Source organism: Dermacentor albipictus, chromosome 3, assembly GCF_038994185.2.
Source record: "Dermacentor albipictus isolate Rhodes 1998 colony chromosome 3, USDA_Dalb.pri_finalv2, whole genome shotgun sequence".
NCBI classification, from domain to species: Eukaryota; Metazoa; Arthropoda; class Arachnida; order Ixodida; family Ixodidae; genus Dermacentor; species Dermacentor albipictus.
In genome coordinates, this window is record NC_091823.1 from 104,178,508 (window position 1) to 104,199,380 (window position 20,873).

Consider the following 20,873-nt stretch of genomic DNA (forward strand, 5'->3'; position numbering starts at 1 on the left):
GCAATGAGGTACAACACAGTCCGAACTTATTCAGCTGAGAAATGTCAAAATGCAAGAAAAAAAATGCATGCCCTCAACTCAGATTTTGCGCTGTCTTCTGTCTCCATTTCTCTCACCCACTGATGTAACCCCTCGCAGCCAATGGTAAGAGCCCGAAGTGCCTATGTAGCGGAAGGTTGCACTCCATGTTTGCCTAAGCATTCTGTGCTCACGGATCCCGGTTACTCCGGTGTGCTGATGACGCTGGTCGAGCAACCTGGGACTGCACAACGTCTTTCCTTCAATTTAGCTTTAGTTCAGCACAACACTGCGAACAAGAAAAGGCGTGCAGCAACAACGATGCAATGAGGTGAGAACCCTGCACCACGAGGACAACGTGCAAAACGAGGCGGTGAGGCTTTCAATGCTGCTCACTAGCGTACAAAAGCAAGCAGAAGTTTGTGCTCAGAGCCCAGAGTTATGTCACCATACCAGAGGTAAAAGAACAGCCAGCACACCTACCTAGTTTTGTGGTTCTAGGTATTTTTTATATGGCCGTATCTGTTTGCATCGATATAAATATTACAGCAAACAAAAATAAACTCAATTCCTAAATTATTATGTTTTTGCTTCAATGCAGTGGTTATCTGCAACTCACTTTTTAACCAATCACAGAGCACCGAGTTGCAACGTCGATGATGGCTCTGGCGAGTGCCACTGGGCAATGACGTTGTCGGCAGCGATGTAGTAGTTTGCTTGCGTGATTAAAATATTAAATATTGGTATATAACTGCTTTGACCAATGCTTGAAGCACCTCCAACTGTTAGTCTACACAACCTACAACAGAAATATGGTGGCTTGAAAAGTGTTTGAGGGCACCTTTAATGTGAGGACAGGCTGCAACAAACAGTGTTTTGTCTCTTGCTCCTTTTTTCACTTCAATCCTATATTATGTCTGATTATTTTCTGAGAAGGGGTTATGGTGAAGCTCCTGCACGCTTCCCTACACACACTTAAAAAACTCCTTGAGCCATTGGAGAGACAAATGTTCTTGGGGAGGAGGGTGAAGTGTGTGGCGCTGGGGGGGGGAGGGGCAGCGATGTGGTGTCAACAAGGCTGAAACAAAAGGCTCTTGAAGCACAACCTTGGTGACGCCAGCAACAGTGATAGGCTTCCACGTGGATTACAAATGCTTTGTTGGCTGTGTTGGTAGTGCAGAGGGACATTTGAGAGTAAGGGTGGCGAGGATGAATAGCAGTAAGTGGTCTGCTATTCTGGCTGAGTTGACTGGCTGGCTAGACCACATGGCGAAAGCATCAATTAGTAGGGCCACAGTCAAGTGACGTGAAGCACTTCGGCAACAGCAAAGCAAAGTGTAACTGACGGTGGTCCATAGCAGACTGAAGCGATGACGTTTCATCACCACCGCCCTGTCCCTCTCTTGAGTGCCCATAGAAGACCGTCCACGCTCTTCTAAGCTCTCCCATCTGCTCTCCACACACGTGACCGGCTTCACACGCCTCTTACCAGCTTCACACACTTCACGCACATACTTTTTCCTCTTTGACACTCCAAATGCTAATGCATTAAGAAAAGCTGGTTGGCTAAAGGTTGAAGCTTGACACTGGGACCTTCTAGTGTATGGCACTTTCTAGTTTACTTGAATATCTGCAGTACTAATACCGTAATACGGGATCGGACACATACTGTATGTTGTATATGTGAACATGGCATTCAGAAACATGATTTACCGATGCCACGTTTAGACAGTACAAAGCCCCATACATTCAGGACAAGCATCAAAGTTTAACTATACTCACTATGCAATTGCACAACTGTTCAACAAATAGTTACAATAGTCGTAACATCCATTATTGCTGCACGATGAAGATGGTTCAAGTTCAGTGTTTTGTGCTGCGTTTATATTGTTCTGTCCAGACTCATAGCCGATAAACCGTATTTCACAATATATACACTTAACCAATAGGGCTAACTTTATTGTTTTATTGCCTTTGCCCAGAAAACAGATTACACTGAAAGCACAATGGTATCAGCGAGCACAGTTGGCGATGGTTGAAAATCATATCTGTGAGTCAAGCGCATCAGCTTTTATGCATGGCTCTTCGAAGGTTCCAGCATAATCGCTGGTGCCCGCATTCCTTCCAGAAAGTACTACACAATTCATGTTGCGCATACGATCTGGTTAGACAAGGTTCGGCAAGAATATACGCAACAGATAGACTCAACGATATCATTCGAGTAAGTTGCAATCATGCAGGTGCATCTTACACTGAGGGATAACTAAGTTGTTAGCGGGTGAAATGCAGTCCTTGAGAAAAAGATAAATAACTACATGTGTCAGTATGTATGAACCGACGTGACTTCTGTGCCTTTGTATGTCTGTTTTATTTCTGATTTGGAGCAAGAATGATGATTCCCTGCGTGTCATTTTTGTTAGTGTAGTGTTAGTGTAGATGCCCTTGCTATGCCATTTTCAGTTACCTATGAGTGGCGGCTCAAATAGCACTGCCTGTAGCAAGAATCTGGCATGCAGATAAAATAGTTTGCATCCAGCTGCTCATGCAACAAAGTGACTTTTTAGGGGCGTGAAGGAGTCTCTTATTTACGATCCCATTCTCACTTTTGCTGAACCTTGTACGAAGGCTCAATTTATGAAGAAGTCTGAAGACTTGCGTTTAGAGCATACGGGAGAATGAAATGAACAGGGTGTGGTTAAGCGAAGTGTATCCAAGTTACTGAAAGTAGCACATAGACTTTCTTCTCTGTCTGGTATTGTAAACTCGACATCAGAATGAATTATTCTGCTGTGTCAAGTATGTATAAAAAAGCAAAGGCTCTCTGGCGGCCCTCACTCAACATTAAGGTATGGAAGATTTTTTTTAAATTCTCAGCACTGTTATTTCAACTTTTGCGTTTCTTCTCCTTTGCATTTTAGCTGAATGTCTTATACTGGGGATCATTTAGTGCAGCCACTATAAATTTGTGTTTTCCACTTTCTTATACCGTTTTCTTAACTTTACTTTTTACTTGTTAGGACAAAGGTTTACTTGGGAGCTCCGGTTTAAATACAAACATGGGAATGGAGAGATCATTTGTGTGTCATTCGCTACACCTAATTTGATTAGGTTTGCTGCATTGAAAAATAATAAATAAAAAGTAAAATAAAATAAAATTGAACTATTGAAGAGAGCAGACCTTTTTAGGCTTTATTGTATTATTATTATTATTATTATTATTATTATTATTATTATTATTATTATTATTATTATTAATTATTATTTCTGTTTCCTTGTGCATTGCACATAACTCTGCCATGCTGCCTTTTCCATCCTCAGGGCATTGTCGAGAGTCCAGTCAGTCTTTCCATTGCGCGAGAGTGGTAAACAGTGGCTAGTTAAATATCCCATCCAAACAGTGCTATCCTCAACAATGCTATCTTCAACGTTATCTTTCTTGTATTTCTTCTATGCGTTCTGCAATGACTAAACTTTTTTAGTTGAGCCTTATGTCTGCATTTATATCTGTCGTTATGTGCATTCTAAAGAGGCGAGGGGACAGTGATACCACTGTGCTAAGGTTTCGGCAAGCAATGATGGTAGTAGGCCAGAGTGCATACCGCAAGTGGTTTCAGGTCGTGAATGGCAGCTTGCCAGTATTCTCCTTGAAAAGAAAAGTGTATTAATAACATATTTTTCAAAGTGCTAACATATGGGTCTGATAATTATACAGCAAGTGATGCAACAAAAAATGATAGACGTAGCGTTGAGGAATGGGAAGATGGTTGTATAGATTTCAGAGCATATACATGTAGATGGCATACTAGTTGAGGTTAACAACAGGAAGTGGAGTTGAGTAGGTCACACAATGCATAAAGCAGATAACCGGTGGTCTATTAGTGACAGAATGGGCACCAAGAGAATCGGGGGAAGTTATTATTTGGCGTGAGGTGATTAGAAAGTTCTTAAGCATAGGACAGTGTTGGGTAATGCAGGACAGAGGTAACCGATAATCACTGGAAGAGGCCTTCGTCCCCCAGTGGACTAAGGTTAGGCCGATGAATAATGTTTGCAGAAAATTACTTAAAGTGCTCTGCTACAGGTGTGATTCACTGACGAAGTGTTGCCTTGAAATGTTAAGGGTCAGTCATTCAGCTCTTTGCATTCTGCCCACGACCTGGAAAAAGAAAGCTACACAGACATTTTCATTTCTGACACATCTGTACTTTCGTTGCGCAGCCGCCGCCACCACCACCACCTGGAATGCTGTCGGGGGACAAGATGGACACAACAGCACCTGGCACAGACGTGCCCAGTGTGGAAATCCCTCAAGTCATCGAGGAGATCTTTGCCAACACATCTGAACGAGCTCAGGAGCTGGCCTTGGCACCGCCAGAGCCTCCTGCTGAGAAACCAGGTACCTGCGCTGGCTGATTGCCTCGTGAAAAGGCTTGTTGACCTAGTTGGTGAAGTACCAAACTCATTGAATTGAAATTGCCATAAAAAATGATTGTTTGCCGTTGAGGGGCGAATATGTAACCATCTGTGGAATTAAAGTATGGTAGAACCTTGTTCATACGTTTTGGAAGGAAATGTGAGGAAAATCGTACTAATCGTAAATACATATGACCCAAAGTGACTGAAAAATTTGAGAGACCCCACTGTAGTTGATAGCTATGTAATGCGAAGTGTTGCATGAATCGTTGTGCAAGAGATATGAGACGCCGATGCTTGTCGAGCTGGTGGGGGTTCAGCCAGACCGAGACACGTTCTGTTGTTTTCCTATTGCATAGTGTTTGAGTACAGCCACAGAAAACCGAAACGAAATTGGAGCTGCTGGGTGACGCCGGATGCCACCGAAGCGAAATGGACGCTCACGTTGCGCCGCCTGCAGCAAGAAACGGCAGCACATTTGGATTATCGCCTACTAAATGCATGCACTATGCTACCAAAGGCACCACGCCCCACACACTGTAAAACAGATAGTTGAAGATGCTTATTGCAAGAGGGTCAGTGGCCATAACTGTGCATGGCGCATGCAACGACCCGGGAGTTGATTTGCTAGTACTGGAATACAGAACTGAGTGTGCGGTGGCATTTTCACACGAGATGGGTAGGCGAGTATTACGGGGAAGCTGATGCAGTGGCTGCTGTTTGCAATTGCATGCGCCTGGAGTTTTTCTTGTTTGCGTGAGATCTAGCAGCCAAAAAACATATCTTACCGTTGCAGTTTGGTGATGTACTGAGTTCTGAGGCCAAAAAAATAATGTTTTCCGGGAACGTATGAACCGGTAAAAAATAAGCGTAACTTTATTGGGTAATCTTTTTGTGTTTTCAATCACGAATGTTGGCTCTGGGAAATAGTATGTAACGCGATCATATCGACTGTATTAGCTAGGTGAGTCTGTTTTGCGCCGACCATTAAAACAAGAAAACTGAATTTCTATACTATGTGGGCTTGCTCATATTGGTGCTGATCACTGGTACAGAACTTCTTAGGTGTCTCGTGCAGTCATTATGTATTCCGGTCAATGACGTACGGTCATTATGAAACAGAACTATGAGTTTGTGTTTAAAGCCATTAATTTTTCTTGCATGTGCTTGTAATGAGGAAAAGTTCCATGAGCAGGATTCTTAAACAGGAGGGCAACATAACAAATAGCAGTGACAGAGGTTCTGACTTGGGCATTTGCAGTAATTGTAATTTTAGCACGGATGAAGTGTCTCCTTTCATGTTTGCAGAGTGTGTACTTGAGCATTTGCACATAGATGGCTCAGAAAGAGTGACTGCTTCTTTCAGCACCCAAGAAACCACATCCACCCAGCAAGCCTAGACTTGTGGCTATGGACGAAGGGGATGATGAAGACGACGAAGAACAAGAAGGAACCAAGGTGCCTTCGGAGGTTGGTTGCTTGTACACTCTCGCAGCCGGGCATTTCTCTCACTGTCTGGGTAAGGGTTGCAGACATAAGGTTTCAAACAGCTTCAGATAGGTGTTATCACTGTGCAGCATGGTGCTGAAACTCTTGAATAGCAATGTGCATGATGAAATTATGTTCAGTTCAACTCTGAGCATAACAATGCACAATACAGCTGTGTTGTGGGACAGGACCCGTAGAAGCTCTGTTGCTTGGTTGCCTATTGGCTGGTTTTGAAATCTAGTATCACATTAATACAGTTGATTTCCATTCATTCGACCCTGGTTGGCGTGACTAATGTGATCTAATAATCCGGCAAGTCGAATTAAACAGGATGAAGAAAAAAACATCAGAAACACAGCTGATTCGTTTGGCAGTATTTGACTGATTCTAACACAAGCCTGCTTTCTATGTCTCCAAGAAAACTAACGTAGAGGTAACATTAAAGCTCCTAAGCAAAGTAAACATCTTTTAGCAAGAAAAATCGGCTAGGGTCTAGTATGTGTTGCGCAGTGGTGGTCTGTTTTCTAAAGTCAGCTTCGCTGCATGATTTTAAGGGGGGATGAGGGTCTTGAAAACTTTTTTTTTTATTTCTTAACATATCTTCCTGAAAATTGGCATGCAGATATATCTTTGAATGCTGATCCCAAATATATATTCATATTTTATATATCTCATCTAGAAATGAAGATATTGCAAAATAATTGATCCCACATAGGTCTTTTCTTACGGGCCATTATGATAATTTCTTAATTAAAAAAACTAGTTTCAAAGAATAGCTTTCATTTCCAAGGGCCCACTGCACATCCTAAAGCTAAAGAAATTTTTAAAAAGTGATCATAGAGGTCGTGAATGAATAACAAAGTAGGAAGAAAAAAACAATGCAGGAGTAATTAGCTTACATCTGACCTAATTGCTAGCCTATTGGGTTTAATGAAAAATGGAAAGCTTTAGGATGTAGCTGAGGTTTTACTGAAAAAAATGATACCTAATTCAATAAAATCAATTGATGCAAACACTATGAAAAGTTCTGTAAGGCAAAGGCATTTGATCGAAAAAGCAAAGCTGAGAAAATTGCATTCAAAGTTTTGCTTACTCTGCCACTTTTGTTTACCTATCACATGGAAAAATTTAATGCTTTAGCATGCAGCCCAGTCATTACTGAACACAATAACACCAAACTCACAGAAATCTGTTCATGTAAAGATTGTGAAAACCTCTGTATTGCATTGGCACTTGACAAAAAAAAAAAAAAAGCTCAGAAAGTCGTCTTCACTAGCTGCGCCGACGTTCATTAGCTCGAACTTGCGGGAAGTCGCGGACTTCTTCGCCAATGAAGTTTTAATGTTGTCTGCGTACTTTTCACGCCCCGCGCACTCCGCGCAAAATACCGTGTCGACGCGTTGAGCACGCGAGCTCGGTTCAGCCGCGTCCGTCGGCACCGAAGCGGCGTGCGGAAACGCCGAAGTCGGCGTTAGGCTTAGCTCAGCCGGCTCGGCCGCTTTCGACGACACTGAATCCGAAGCGACTTGCAGCGTCTCAAAAGTTAGCATTTTCGACGGGCTTAGTCCAGGCGCATCCACCGGCACTGCAGAGACTTGCAGTAACACCGAAGTTGACACCGATCAGCACTGTCCAGCCGCGTCCACCGGCGAAGCTGTTGTTGGCGAGCTCAGTCCAGCCGCCTCCACCAAGGGCACAGCAGCTTGCGGCATCACCGAAGCTGTAGTTCTCGACGATGTAGCGCTCTTATTCCATGCGCGCCTCTTTTTGCTGACTGCTTTTCGGGTGCTTGCTTTCAAGCGCGCGTCTCGCGCCATCGTGACACGCGGAACAACGACACCAGGCACGCAAAAGCAAGAAATTCTTGGTTAAAAGAAGCGACTCAATAGCCAAAATATCTACAAGAACGATAAAGAAAAAGGCAGAACGAAAAATACTAGGAAACAAAGATGAATGCGAAAAATGACGTGCGCGCCGGCGAAAGCAGACGACGCGAAGGAGTCGAACAACGCGCCCGCGGGGCCGCGGCAGGCGGCACGGCCAATCAGAGGGCTGCGCCTCGGGGAGGCGCCCGTTTCACCCAATCAGCGGCTGTCTCGCGACGATTTCGCGCTTGAGAACGGGTGCCTGGGTTGCCGATCGCTCCGCTGCACGAGGGTCTGCAGCGTGCCGAGGGGCGCCAGAATGGAGAGCAGGAAACCAGCTTTCAAACGAGACCAAGATGGCGCCGATCGGTTCGCGTCGCGCGGAGCTACGGCAGCTTGAAAATGAGGCAAACCTTCGCGCTTGGCGTTCAATTTCGGCTCACCGACGTTTATAAATTACCGTTTTTTTAATACTTCGAGTAGGAATTGAGCCATAATAATTTGTAGAGGCATAGTTGGGACATTAAAGACTTCAAAAACGCAATTTTTGAAAATTGCCATTTTTGACCATTTTTCGAGATTTCAAGACCCGCGTCCCCCCTTAAAGTTAGCGTCGCCGTAATACAGCTGAGTAATGCGGCAAAGCATATAAACATTTATTTATTTATTTATTCAAAATACCCCCAAAGGCCCTCATTACGAGGGTATTACATGGGGGGGGGGGGGGGTTCAATCACAAGCACTAGTTGTAGTTTGTACATACTAAAAACAAGAGAGGTTAACAGAAGTAATAATACAGTGAAACATAGTTAACATACAAGATAATTAGGTCACAATTATTACAGAGAAAACATTAGTACATATTAGGAGAACATAAGGCAACTGCACTAAAAACACCAACAAATATCGAAAAACACTGTAAAAGTCCCCAAAAAGAATAATAATACGATTAGTCGACAAGTCGTGAGCGAATTAAATGTTGAAACTTAGTCAAGTCTGGTTCCGTGGCAATGACTGATGGCAAGGCGTTCCATTCAGTTATTGTGCGTGGTAAGAACGAAGATGCATAATGGGATGACTGGCAGTTAATGCGTTTGACTTTGTATGGATGGTCACGGCGTGGAAAAATAACTGTTGGTGACTGAAAGAAATCATCGTGAAGTGATGGATGGTGATAAAGCTTATGGAAAAGTGTTAGGCGAGAAATTTTACGGCGAAGTGCTAAGTTGTCCAAGTCAGCTTTATTCTTTAACGCGGTGACGCTGGTGTAACGTGAATAATCTGAAAATATAAATCGCGCAGCACGGTTCTGCAAGGCTTCGATGTTACTTATGATATACGTTTGTTCGGGATCCCAGATGGCAGACGCGTATTCTAGTTTAGGACGGATTAATGTTGTGTATGCTAGTTTTTTAACATGCATTGGGGCTTCTTTTAAGTTATGTTTAATAAGTCCGAGAGTACGATTTGAAGAGGCAAGGGTAAGGTTAATATGATTATTCCATGATAAGTTTGATTGAAGATTGATGCCAAGGTACTTGTAAGTAGTTGCGAGTTCCACAGGGTTGTTATCAAGGGAGTAGGTGGTTAGAATTCGTGGCCTATTGGTGAAAGACATGAGTTTAGTTTTGCAAAGGTGTTTTTTGCCCAATTTTATTGAGGGGTTGGGGGAGGTGCGCATTAGAATCTGATAAATACTGTGATCAGACATTGTGAGCTACCATCATTGCTGGAAAATCTGCCTCAATCTGGCGAAAAATATGAGTTTTCAACGGTAGATGACGTGTTTTCAATGCACTTATTGTTCCCCAAAGCTGTGCCAAGACATGCAGTGCCAGTCAGAGTTGCCATGGAGGTCAGGTGCATGCATGCCGGCTTGTCAAGTCATGTTCTAATTATCCGGTGAAGGCCAATTTTGGATCAACATAATGAAAGTTTGGACCCATAGAAATGCATGGGCGCTGGCCGGGACCTTCAGTTGGCATCGACATTAAAAAAAAAAAAATCACAGTTTAATTAATTAATGTCTACTCTACTGCCATAAATTCTGATAGTAATTGTACTATATATGAATTGCCGTGTTATGCAATTTACACAGTAATGCCATGTTTTAATTGCGTGCAGTAATGCGATACGCAATTTGCACGTTTTACACAGTAATGTGCACTCTGGTCTTCACTATTCTGCTTTCTACAATATGCAAAATATAATACAGCTGCTATGGTGGCTTTGCAGAACACAAGGTTACGGGTTTTATTCCTAGTGACGACAGGTGCATTCCGTTGGGTGTGAATTGCAAAAATGGTCGTGCAAGGGGCTTTGAGTGTACCCCAAAGGAACCCAGGTGGTCAGAATTAACCTAGAACCTTCCATTACGACATCTCACGTAGCGTTGTATGCTGCTTTGGAATGTTAAGGGGGGACACCCCACTTAAATTTTCATTTTTTATTTGTGGCCACAATTTGATAAAACTTCCATCACTTATGTATTTTGACATGCTGATTTCAAATATTCAATTGGTTTTCCCATGCAACAAGTACTTTTCAAAATATAAGCAATTCATGTTTTTTTGTATGGACTAATTTGGAGGCAAGTTCTCTCTACAATGCTGGCTGTTAATGAAGGAGACTGGCACATCAAAATGATGTTGAATGATCAGAGCTTGCAGTGCTACAAGAATGAATGTTCTAAACTGATTTATGCCGAAGTTACAGCATGTCAAACTTTTGTAAGCAGAAGGCATTAGTGAAACCCTGGAGAAATTATTACTTTGTCAAAATTTCTGTAATGATATTTGTGCACATTTTAAGCCTACTGCACTCCCAATTTGTCCACCTTTCTGACGAAAAAAGAATTATTGCAATAAGATGAGTAGAACCAGAGATATTGTCACTCCAAAACTACACTACCATAAAAAATGTCGTTTTGAGAAAACGAGAAAAAACATTTCAGGACATGTTCATGGTGATTACGGCAAATGCTTGAATACTAAATTGATCAAGGATGATACAGGGGTCTAACCAGGCAAGAAAAACTTTCGCTTCTTTAAGGGGGGACACTAATTTAAATAATGTTCATGATGTTTTCCATCAATATTCATGAAGCTTTCCATTCTTGTTAAGACTTTTGTGCTGATTTCAAATATGTAATTTTTCCAATAGGCCATTTAGTTCTGAAGATAAATGAAATTCATTGTTAATAATTTGCAGAAACAATAGGGGAATAAATGCGCTACGAAATTCGTATTGGCACATGCCTGGGTACTAGAAAACATAAGGAACATAATGGTAGGAATACTATTGATATATCAAATATTAGTAATTTTATAGCAATTCAATCTTTACTGTTCGAATTGTGGCTACCCTACTGTCTGATCTAAAGCATAATTGAAAATTTATAAAGCATAAATTCCAAAATCTGACCCTACATTGTGTACAAGTGAAAAGTCGGTGTTTTGAGAAAACGAGAAAAAAAGGATTACATTCACTTATAATCAAAAGTACCAAAATAATTTTGCATTATTTTGCAGTGAAAGTGGCTAAAAGCCACCAGGAATGTAGTCGCTCTGACCACGGCCACCCAAATGCGGCAAAAACATCGTTTAGCGCCGTTCGCCGATTCCCGGTGGCTTGCATCGCGCGCGCGGCAAGGTTGTCGTTCACGCGGGTCGAGCTCCATGCCGACGCGATATCGCCGCAACACGCGCACGTGATAACGATCTTTACGGCGAGGCCAGATTACCGTTCGCTTTTGCCTCCTGCGACGCTGCCGCCGCGCACCTTGCACTTGACGAAAGACATCAGTGCGTTCACGGAGTCCTACTGAGGATAGCGAAGCCTGCCTCGGCGTCGACTGGCGCGGCTGCAACGCCGTCGGCGCGAGTGAGCAAATCCAGCACCCGCTTTGTTGCTGACGTTGACGCAAGAACTCGAAGTTTTTTGGAGCATTCATCTCCCTCTGCAACAAATCCGCACGCTGCAACATTGCAGTGTCACGCCGAACGCGGCAGCTGTCCGTAACGATTTCACTCATTTGTGAGCTGGCTAGGCCTACTTCGGCATCGTCCGCGGTTTCGGCATCATTTGCGGTTGGCGGCGAGCTACTCTCGATGCTTTCAGAAGGAATGGAGCGCTTTTGAAAGTTATAAGCTGATCGCTTCTTCTTTTTGCCGAAATTGTGCCTCGTGGCGAACTTTCCCGGTGGATCGGACATCGTTGGGCATGGTGCCATCAAACCTACGAGACGCGCAGTCGCGTCGCCTGCGGAGTGGAGCAGACGATGGGAACCTCGCGCAGCCAACCACAGCACGCGTGTTTGGTCACGTGCGCTAGTCAACGAATTGGATCGCGCGTTCGGGCTTTTTTACTCCCCGGATTTCAACGTCACTGGCGTACCGACGGAGTCACTTTTCGCGGGAAATTAAAGAAGGAAGGCTCCTCTTTCCAACGAGACCAAGATGGCTGCGATCGCGCGCGTAGAAAAAGAGCTACGCGCCGCGATAAAAGGGCTGTTTCTGCGCGGAATTCAGCTCACAGTGATTTTATAAATTGATATTGTGGACGAAATACTCTTCCCTGAGATTCGAAACTTGGTGAATTAAAGCAATATTAGCTGTAGAATTCGAAAATTTATTTTTCAAAAAATCGATTTTTTCGCAATTTTTTCGCTGCAAAGAGCCGTGTCCCCCCTTAAGCCCCAACAATAAATTAAAATGTAATACCAAGTTATCATTCGGACATATCTTGCATATCTACATTGAGTAGCACAGAGCGGGGTAAAGAAATTGAACATCAAATTCACGAATCAATGAGTCAAATTCAAAGAAGCGCTCTATTCGAAAATCAGGACATTTGCAGACTCCTAGTTTGCTGCTCTGGAATATGGCACATTATACAGTGGAATCTCGATGATACGATCACGGCTGATACGAATTTCTGGATGATACGAATTTTTCTGTGGTCCTGGCCGAGCCCCATTACTTTGCAACGTGTTAGAGAATGGTTGTTACGAATCAGTTTTCAACCCGCGTCGGTTGATACGAAAATTACTGAAGACATTGGAAATTTGAAAGTGTGCTTGGCGAAAGCCAGACGCTGCTGCCGTCTGCGCTCCAATTCATTCGCTTTGGTGTTCGGCGATATCGCCTGTCGCTGCTGCCGCTTTCGTTCTGCTTCCCTGCCTTTGGTACCCGGCGATCTAATCAGTCGCTGTTGGCGTTTCTTTTCTGCCTGCCTTGCTTTCGCATCTGGTGACATGTTCATTCGTGGCATGTGCATTCGCTCCTTGTTCTTCTGGCGTTTGGAGTTGGGGGAATCCGGCGTCCGCTGGCGCTTCCCCGAACCGCATGGCGCCCAAACACGGGCCTCTCACTCGACTGCAACGAAACGGCTGGCGAAGGAGCGGCGGTGCCACCGCCGACGCGCGCGCGCCCGTTCTACCGCTACTGTGTGACGTCATGGTTGCTATGCGCAGCTGCGCCCCTGACCGGCGTGCCGGTTGCTAAGGAGGGGAGGAGGTTGCGCCGCTGCGCGGAGGAGAGACCACAGTTGGCACGATTCCAGCGCACGGATGGACGCGACCGCGAGAATGAGTCCCACCGATGGCAGGGAAAGAGAACAGCGCGCAGTTACGCGATTTCTCCCTCTCTCTTTTGGTGCGGAGGCGCGGACGCGGCGCCGGACAGCGCGGAGGCCGCGACTGGGCGCGAAGAGTTCGAAGCGGTGGCACTTGTGTTGCTTTTATGCTTTTCTTCATTTTCCGCGTGCCATTGGCCGGAGTGGCTGCTGTGCTTCGGGCCGCGTTCATTGTGTTAGACGTGGGCGACGGCGAAGGACCCACCACCGGCGGCTGAAACGCTGCATGCGCGCTAAGTTCTGAGGCGTGCGCGAACGAAATCAGCGACGACACGTGCACGCGTTTTTATGGATTTGAACAATGTCTGCTAATTGACCTGACAAAGAAAAAGAGGCAGAGGACATTAGAGAATTTTCTACGAGAAATAAATCCTTTCTACGTACTTGTGTCTGAGTGAGTCCACCTCTGACTCTTTGATTTAGCTAGTTTTAATTGTTTCGATGATACGAATTTCGGCTGATACGAATATTTTTCGTGACCCCGTGAGATTCGTATCATCGAGATTCCACTGTAGTACATTAAAGAATACTGTTTATAGAGCTGGAGCAGAGGAATGTGTGTGGGCCTGTTTCGCTCACTCAAATTTGAAATTGTGGGGCTGTTCGTTCCACATGGAATGATATGACACCTCTCCTCGAGTTGTTGTGGTTGCAACTGTGGCCTGTAGTAAAAATGAAAAGTTTCAAGTGCATCTCTGGAGGCATCGTGGCTGAAGAGATCATGTAATGACATTCAAGCCACTGTCATGCATGTGCAGGGGAGGTGGGAATATTGCCGAGAAATCTCGGCCGTACCTTGTTGCTGGGCTCTTAGTGTTTTGCTCATTTGCTGACCTTTGTTGTTTCATGCTTAGCAGGTGATACTTGGGGAGCTACACAAGTAGTGCTGTCATAGAAGTGTCACTCCGCACATTATGCAATGCGGTTGTTTTTTATCTGCAATGTTTTCTAAAGAATACAGTGAAATCTCGATGTAACGAACTTCAGGGGACCACGGTAAATTTAAATTGGACCGCGGTTATTCCGAAATATCGTTATAACGAAAGCCCCAAAATTAACTATTCCACCCATTAACCAATCAGTTAGTAAGTTGTCACCATATGGGCTATCCACGAAAACGTCGCTGCTGGCCCTTGGCATGCGCTGTTGCTATTTGCCATAGATTCTGCCCACCATAGATTGCACCACCGAAACACCGTATAATGAGAGTGACACGGGCAAAACAGACACTGATGCCGAGAAAACTACCGACAAAAAGGTAACTTTATCTCGCCTCCAAAGCACAATGTTCCTTGCTTTCTTGTTTTTCACATTTGTTGCCGTGGGCAACGGAACTGTCTCGCTCGAGGTGGACACTTGAACTTTTCCAAAGCGCAAGCGCGTGTAAATGACACTATCCCTAAAGTGCGAAGTGCGACCGTGTGGCATTCCCCGAGCCGGAGGTTACATTTCACCACGTGCATGGCTAGTATGGCCACAGAAAGAAGTGCGAAAGGAAGAGGCATGCACAGAAAGAAGGGTGAAACAAGGAAGAGACGCGTCTCAAGTGACACTTTTCTGGACAGAGCATGCGCTTACAAAACTTGATGCGTGGTTGCCTCCACTCGCCCGCATTCTTTTTTTTTTTTTTCTTCTCTGGTGCCATCTCGGGTTTTCTTAACCATGCGCCGCAACGTCTGCTCTCTGTGCCTTGTTGTTTGCTAGCCTACTGTTTCGGCTGCCATGAAGGATACACGGAAATCTAAGAATCCCCAGATTTTGGAATATTAGTTTGTAGTACTGACACGTTGTTAACATCACGGGGAAACTGAATAACAATCGTTATTCTGAAAAGCTTGGTATTCTGAAGTTTGCAATACTGAAATATTTTTACATTGAAACTATAAGGAGTCGGCAGGGGATTTCTGAAAAGTTTGTTAATCTGAAAAGTTTCTTAATGTGGTGTTCATAGTAACAAAGTTTCACTGTAGCTGCTCCATGTATTGCAACTACAAGTTAAGGGCATCAAGTTACATCAAGTTACATATTATTTGTGCATCTATGTGCACTGTAGGTGCATTAAATTTGCTGTACCATGGTGAACCAGTTCACGACGCTGTATGAGAAGCTCAGGAATTGTGCTGCTTGATTACAGCAGCGGAGGCACAACGCAACACTTGAAAACAAATGCCAAAGTGCAGACGTGGTACAGGCGTTATGTGTTGTCCAACTGACGTGCGCCGACTGCGCAAGTTTGGGATGTCCCGAACCGCAGATATGATTTGCTTCTGAGGTGTAAATATACTTCACTCTTGTGTAGGCACAGCAGACACTTAAGTAGAGTTTCAGAGGCATTTGTGGCCGCGTGCAGCGCCGTCTGTTGCACTTCCACTTCGCATCTGTACGTCTGCACCAGCTCGGCACCAACATTACAGAGGGCGCAGAAAAATTGTGAACCAGCCCTGCACCTTCTCTGCACCTCTAGAAGCAAATGGAATGGTTCAGAGGGCGCCATTGCTGCACCGCTGAAATGAATGGCAGCACCTCGTGAACGGGTTCAAGTAGTGCAGGCGAATTGAACAGACCTTATATTTTGATTTCAAATGAAAGTCGTGCGCTGGGGCTGCTGGGTGAAAAAATGTGTTACTCCAGTAATTTGATAGTAACACCTGTGACAGTTTCCATGTAATAAACACGCCATCTTTTGCACCATAAAAGTGTAAGGCTTGACATTACATATTTTCATCTTTTTCACTCATATAGGATGCAGTATATGTTGAGTCGCGAATATAGAGAGAGATCTCTCTAGCCTGCGTAGCGTGGCCTGCTATGCTTGAAATGGTGTGTATAGCTGTGTTGCAAAGGGCCGTTGACTGTGCGGTGGTATTGTCACGTGAAGTGCCAACCTTGCCGGGATTGATCCTGTTTACCCAGTCCAAGAACAAGAAGAAGAAGAAAAAGAAGAAGAAGCGTGCTCAGCGAAAGCAGCAGCAGCAACAGCAACAAAAGCAGGATGACGCTGCCAAGAAAGCGGGTGGGAAGGAAGGCGACAAGACAGACAAAGAGGATGTGGATGTGGAGTGAGTCTGGTGTTTTCTGCATAATCTGATTGCTTGTTTATGTACTGTCAGTGACAGCATTTTGTTAGCTCACCGTTTAACGTTTCACCCCAGTGACAAGTATTGTAGTTAATCTGTGGCCACTATCCTTGTAAAACCCAGTTACCAACTTCGTGGGCGTCGGCTTTGATCCTTTTCAAAATTAAACCAGAAAAGATAAGCAATAAGTGCCGTATTTCCTTGTGTAAAACCTGCCCTTGTTTAAGGCCCTTTGCCCCCATTTTGGAGTGCTGATTAATTTTTGTGAGCCATTGCTAGAATACCCTAATTTCACCCTGCCAACAATGGCATTAGTACCATCATCTCTATATACCGCACTTGGCACCAAACCACAGTGTTCGTCGCCAACTCTGTTGAAGCGGCATTGGTTAGGCCTCGCCAGTAGGTATGGCAGGCGGCAAGCCAAAAGTGAGAAATTTGCCCTCTTCTTCCTTAAGATGTCTGTACCAATAGACCGCATAGGTGGTCAGGCGTAAGATCACGTGCACTGGCTGGACTGACGGCTACATGCGCGAAGCAGAGTTTAGATCCGGGAGCGATCAGTCGTCAAGTACCATGAATGCCTACCAAGTTTATGTGTGCGCTTACTCGCTGAGCAAAACAGCCTAAGTTCGTTTGTGGGCGAAACGTCAATAAAGGCCCAAACTAATTTTGTGCAGCACAGCCTAAACTGACAGTGTCACGAAGTGAAGGCCGTGTGCGTGGTATCTGCATCCTCATGATGACCCGTGACACATGTCATGCTGTGTGATGGGTTAATAAGAAACGCACCCGCAGCCTCTGCCATCACGAAATATCAAGTAAAGCTTATTTTAAGGCAGCACAACACTGAGGAAAAGTCTGTGAAATAATCTTTAGCTGAGCTGTTGCACTAGTCCATGACACTAGTTTTACCTTTGCAATTTATTGTTTTCAGACTGTGCGATATTCGGACATTTTCATACGATTGTCTGTGTTCAAATAATTTGGTCGGCGACTGTAAATGTGTTTGTAGTCGGTCACCAGTGGTTGTGTTCGTTTACATAGTACGTAGTCTGAGCACAGTTTGAGGCTTCAGTGCCTAGACGTAAGCCTGCCTTTTGAAAGAAGGCCTGCACCCGGTAAAAAAAATTTTAAGTGTGGGCCTTAACAAGTAGATATGGTATATGAAGCATTGAATCATTTTGGTGCCACCGGATTTCAAGAAATTCAAGAAGCGGCACCAGTGAGCAGTGGTTACCCGGATGGTCTATAGATGGCAGCAGTTCCTATAGATGGTGCTAGGTGTGCGACGAGGACTGTGGGACATAGTGGAGCCATCTTGATGTGGAGTAGGAAATACAGTAAGCGCTCATTATAACAAAGCTGCTTTACTCAATTTATCACTTTATTCGAAATTTCTTCCTGTCCTGACCACGCATTAAGTTGGATTACTCAAAGCATACTGATGAGCTGCACCGCTTAAAGCGAACTGTCATGATGTGTGTGCACACTTACAGCGGCACTCGGTGCCTTTTGCGCTGAGTGAAGCATTCCATGCTGCGCGAGCAAGCGACCCTCTCCATATTCCAGCTGCATGAACAACCTGCATGCCCTTTTTTCCATGCTGTGCCCGCGTGTTATCAGTGGCTAGCGGGTGCTCACTCACGGCGGCGCTCAGCGCCTTTAGCGCCTAAGCCCTTTGACTAAACTAAAGGTTGTGACAGTCCTCCTCTCCTGGCCTTTCCTTCTCGCCACATGCACCTTCCCTCAGCGCTCGCCGTCCAGTCCAGTTTGTTCTTTTTGATCGTGGCGATCGTGTTGCACAGCATGCCGATCATCGCGATCGCCAAATCCACTATCACTGCAGTCACGGGGCTGCGCACTGCAATCAGGAGCAACCGTCGTGGCACAGGCACAAGTCATAAGAAAAAACTAAGAAAACAAGGACGCAGCCGGCAGCGCACTCATGTCTTGACCAGAAACGCTCAATTCTGCTCCACCTGTAGGCGGACACGGATAAGCCCTGGACATCCTCACCTGCCCTCACTCGCTGGTACTGGCAGCAAAATAAAATAATGTTGCTATCTTTAGTTTTAATCGGGGGACTTATTTGTGCCAAGCAAGCAGGCGACCTCCTTTATGGACGCACCCTTTTCCTCCAAGCTGTACGCTCGCATTATTGGACAGCATCGCCGTGAAAGTAGTGCACAACAGAACAAACAAATGTTACTCTGTGCCGTGTTCTGCGTGCCTGGCGAAACCAGTCACCTCAACCAAGACCCTATTGGCTCCACCTCACAGCTTGGACAAAGGAGGCAATCGCAACCGAGAAATTCAATCCCGATCTGGCTAGATTGTGATTAAAAATGCATCATGTGACGCCCATATTAGACTTCCACAGAGTTGTGCTGTTTCAGCTCTACTTTTCTGGCTTTTAAAAAGAAGTCACTTAAACGAATTGTTTTTGCTGTCTCGTTCACATCACTGAATGGGGGTTTACTGTAAAGGGTGCTTGTTAAGTGTAGCATGTGTGATGTCGCTGTTTATTTAACCTGCCCCGGCTTCCCTTTTTCAGGTATGTTCAGGAGACAATAGATACTAAGGACCCATACTACTACCAGTTTCTGCTCATCTTTGAGAAGTTCAAGCTTCAAGAGCCGGAGAAGCCCAAGACTGAAACTGGGCCTGTGACTGATCCAGCAGCCATTGCACAGAGGCTTTTGGAGCGCAAAAAGCCAGCTGACTTGGATGAGAAGGATGACGATGACGTAAGTGGCTGAGTTGTCTGTTACCCTAGATGTTGTTAGTGGCCTTTTTAGGACCTCTTGGTGCAGTCTGGCACTGGTCATTTGTCATCTTTTTCTCAGCTTATATGTTCCTGCTTCATTTGAGCTGCAAGCTTCTTGCCTTGGAGGGCTCCACTGCAAACCAACCATGCATTATTTTCCTTGCATTCCAATAGCTTAGTTGGTGTAACCTGTTCAGTATAACTGGACACGGTTGTATATTTTGCTGCACTATGTTTGTGAGAGCTCACACATAAAAAAAAGCCAAATAAAGTTTGCAGCATGGTAAGCCACAAGTAATCCTAAATTAAACCTCAAAGCTCTGAGTGCATTCATCTCATCCTTTAAGCCGCTTTTAATATTGTTACCAAGAACAAACATTACACAGCATGCTAGCTGGATGTACAAGGCTCACAGTAGTGAAGGGCCACTTAAGCTAACTAAAAATGATTATAGCTTGGTTTTGTATGATGAACAGTGTCATCAAATCTTCCCATAACGAGGGAATGATACTTTGCCATTGATGTTTGAATGCTTCAAAAGCAGTGTATGCCCTAGCTAGATTGTGATTTCGCTAGCTGATAAGTGAAACAGAAAAGCTAGCAGGGGAGGGCAAATATGAAAGAAATGACTTACAAATTTGTGGTCATCCTTTCTTGTGTGCTTATAATATATCACTTGGGTTAAAGAATGTAGCAATCCAGACACAAAATTGAAGTGCTTGCAGCCCCTACAATGTGTTATCATTATGCAAGAGGCAATAGCTCCTTTAGCTGTAAGCAACTCATTAAAGTGGAAAACACTAATGTGGCGTGAGTCACATTTGCAGATTTGTTGACTGTCGGGCACAGAATTGTGGAATTATTTTTCCTATAAGCAAAATAGTTGTTGGTTTATGTGCATCAGTGCATGGTCTATTTAGGGGGAGGGAGGGAATGCAGGGATGAATGGCATGTTTCTCTGCAACTCTTCAAAGCCATGCAGTGCAACTTTGCATCTCTGATCACCATTGATGTCTTGCCACATGCTGTAACAAAGCTTTTCTCTCTTTGAGACAGTTGAAAATAGAAGACAAGCCGAAGCTGTCAAAGCGTAAGCTGAAGAAGCTGAGCAGAATGACCATCGCCGAGCTGAAACAGGTCAGTGCCCAAGAGGCTACATTTGCCAGCTCATAAAAAGTACAGCGTCACAGTTCAACAGACCTCAGTGCATTTTATTTCAAGAGGTACCAATGGACATCCAGCCTTGTTAATTCAGAATGTAGACCTGTTCAAACAACCCATCATAAAGCTAGAAGACTAAAAGGAGGATTACTGACATGACATGTTTGACTTTTCATTTTTTTCCCCGCAAAATCGTCGGTTCTCCCTAACCACTTCGTGGCTTCTTTCTGCCCCTCTGCAGTTCTCTTTTCCTGCCTGTAGTTTCTTAATTCCGGAAAGCAGCAGTTCTGTAGCTCTGCCTTGACACCCGTCTTTCGCCAGCTCGACACGGAGTCTGTTGCACACGCGAATGCAAGAAATGGTGTGGTAAATGTTGAAAAAAAGAAAAGATATTGAGCAAGCCTTATTGTCAGTGCTAATGTTTAAAGGTGCGTTTTGTTTCGTCCC

General features: G+C 44.6%; 1 protein-coding gene across 3 annotated transcripts in view; it reads left to right on the forward strand.

Annotated features, from left to right (window-relative positions):
* LOC139057516 (splicing factor 3B subunit 2-like) overlaps positions 1-20,873 on the forward strand; it is a 60,878-nt gene that overhangs the window by 13,696 nt on the left and 26,309 nt on the right. For all 3 annotated transcript variants that reach the window (XM_070535890.1, XM_070535889.1, XM_070535891.1), the window contains 5 exons: positions 4,237-4,414; positions 5,798-5,901; positions 16,332-16,477; positions 19,053-19,245; positions 20,322-20,402. In XM_070535890.1, the coding sequence (XP_070391991.1) occupies positions 4,237-4,414; positions 5,798-5,901; positions 16,332-16,477; positions 19,053-19,245; positions 20,322-20,402 (702 nt within the window). The remainder of the gene's footprint in view (positions 1-4,236; positions 4,415-5,797; positions 5,902-16,331; positions 16,478-19,052; positions 19,246-20,321; positions 20,403-20,873) is intronic.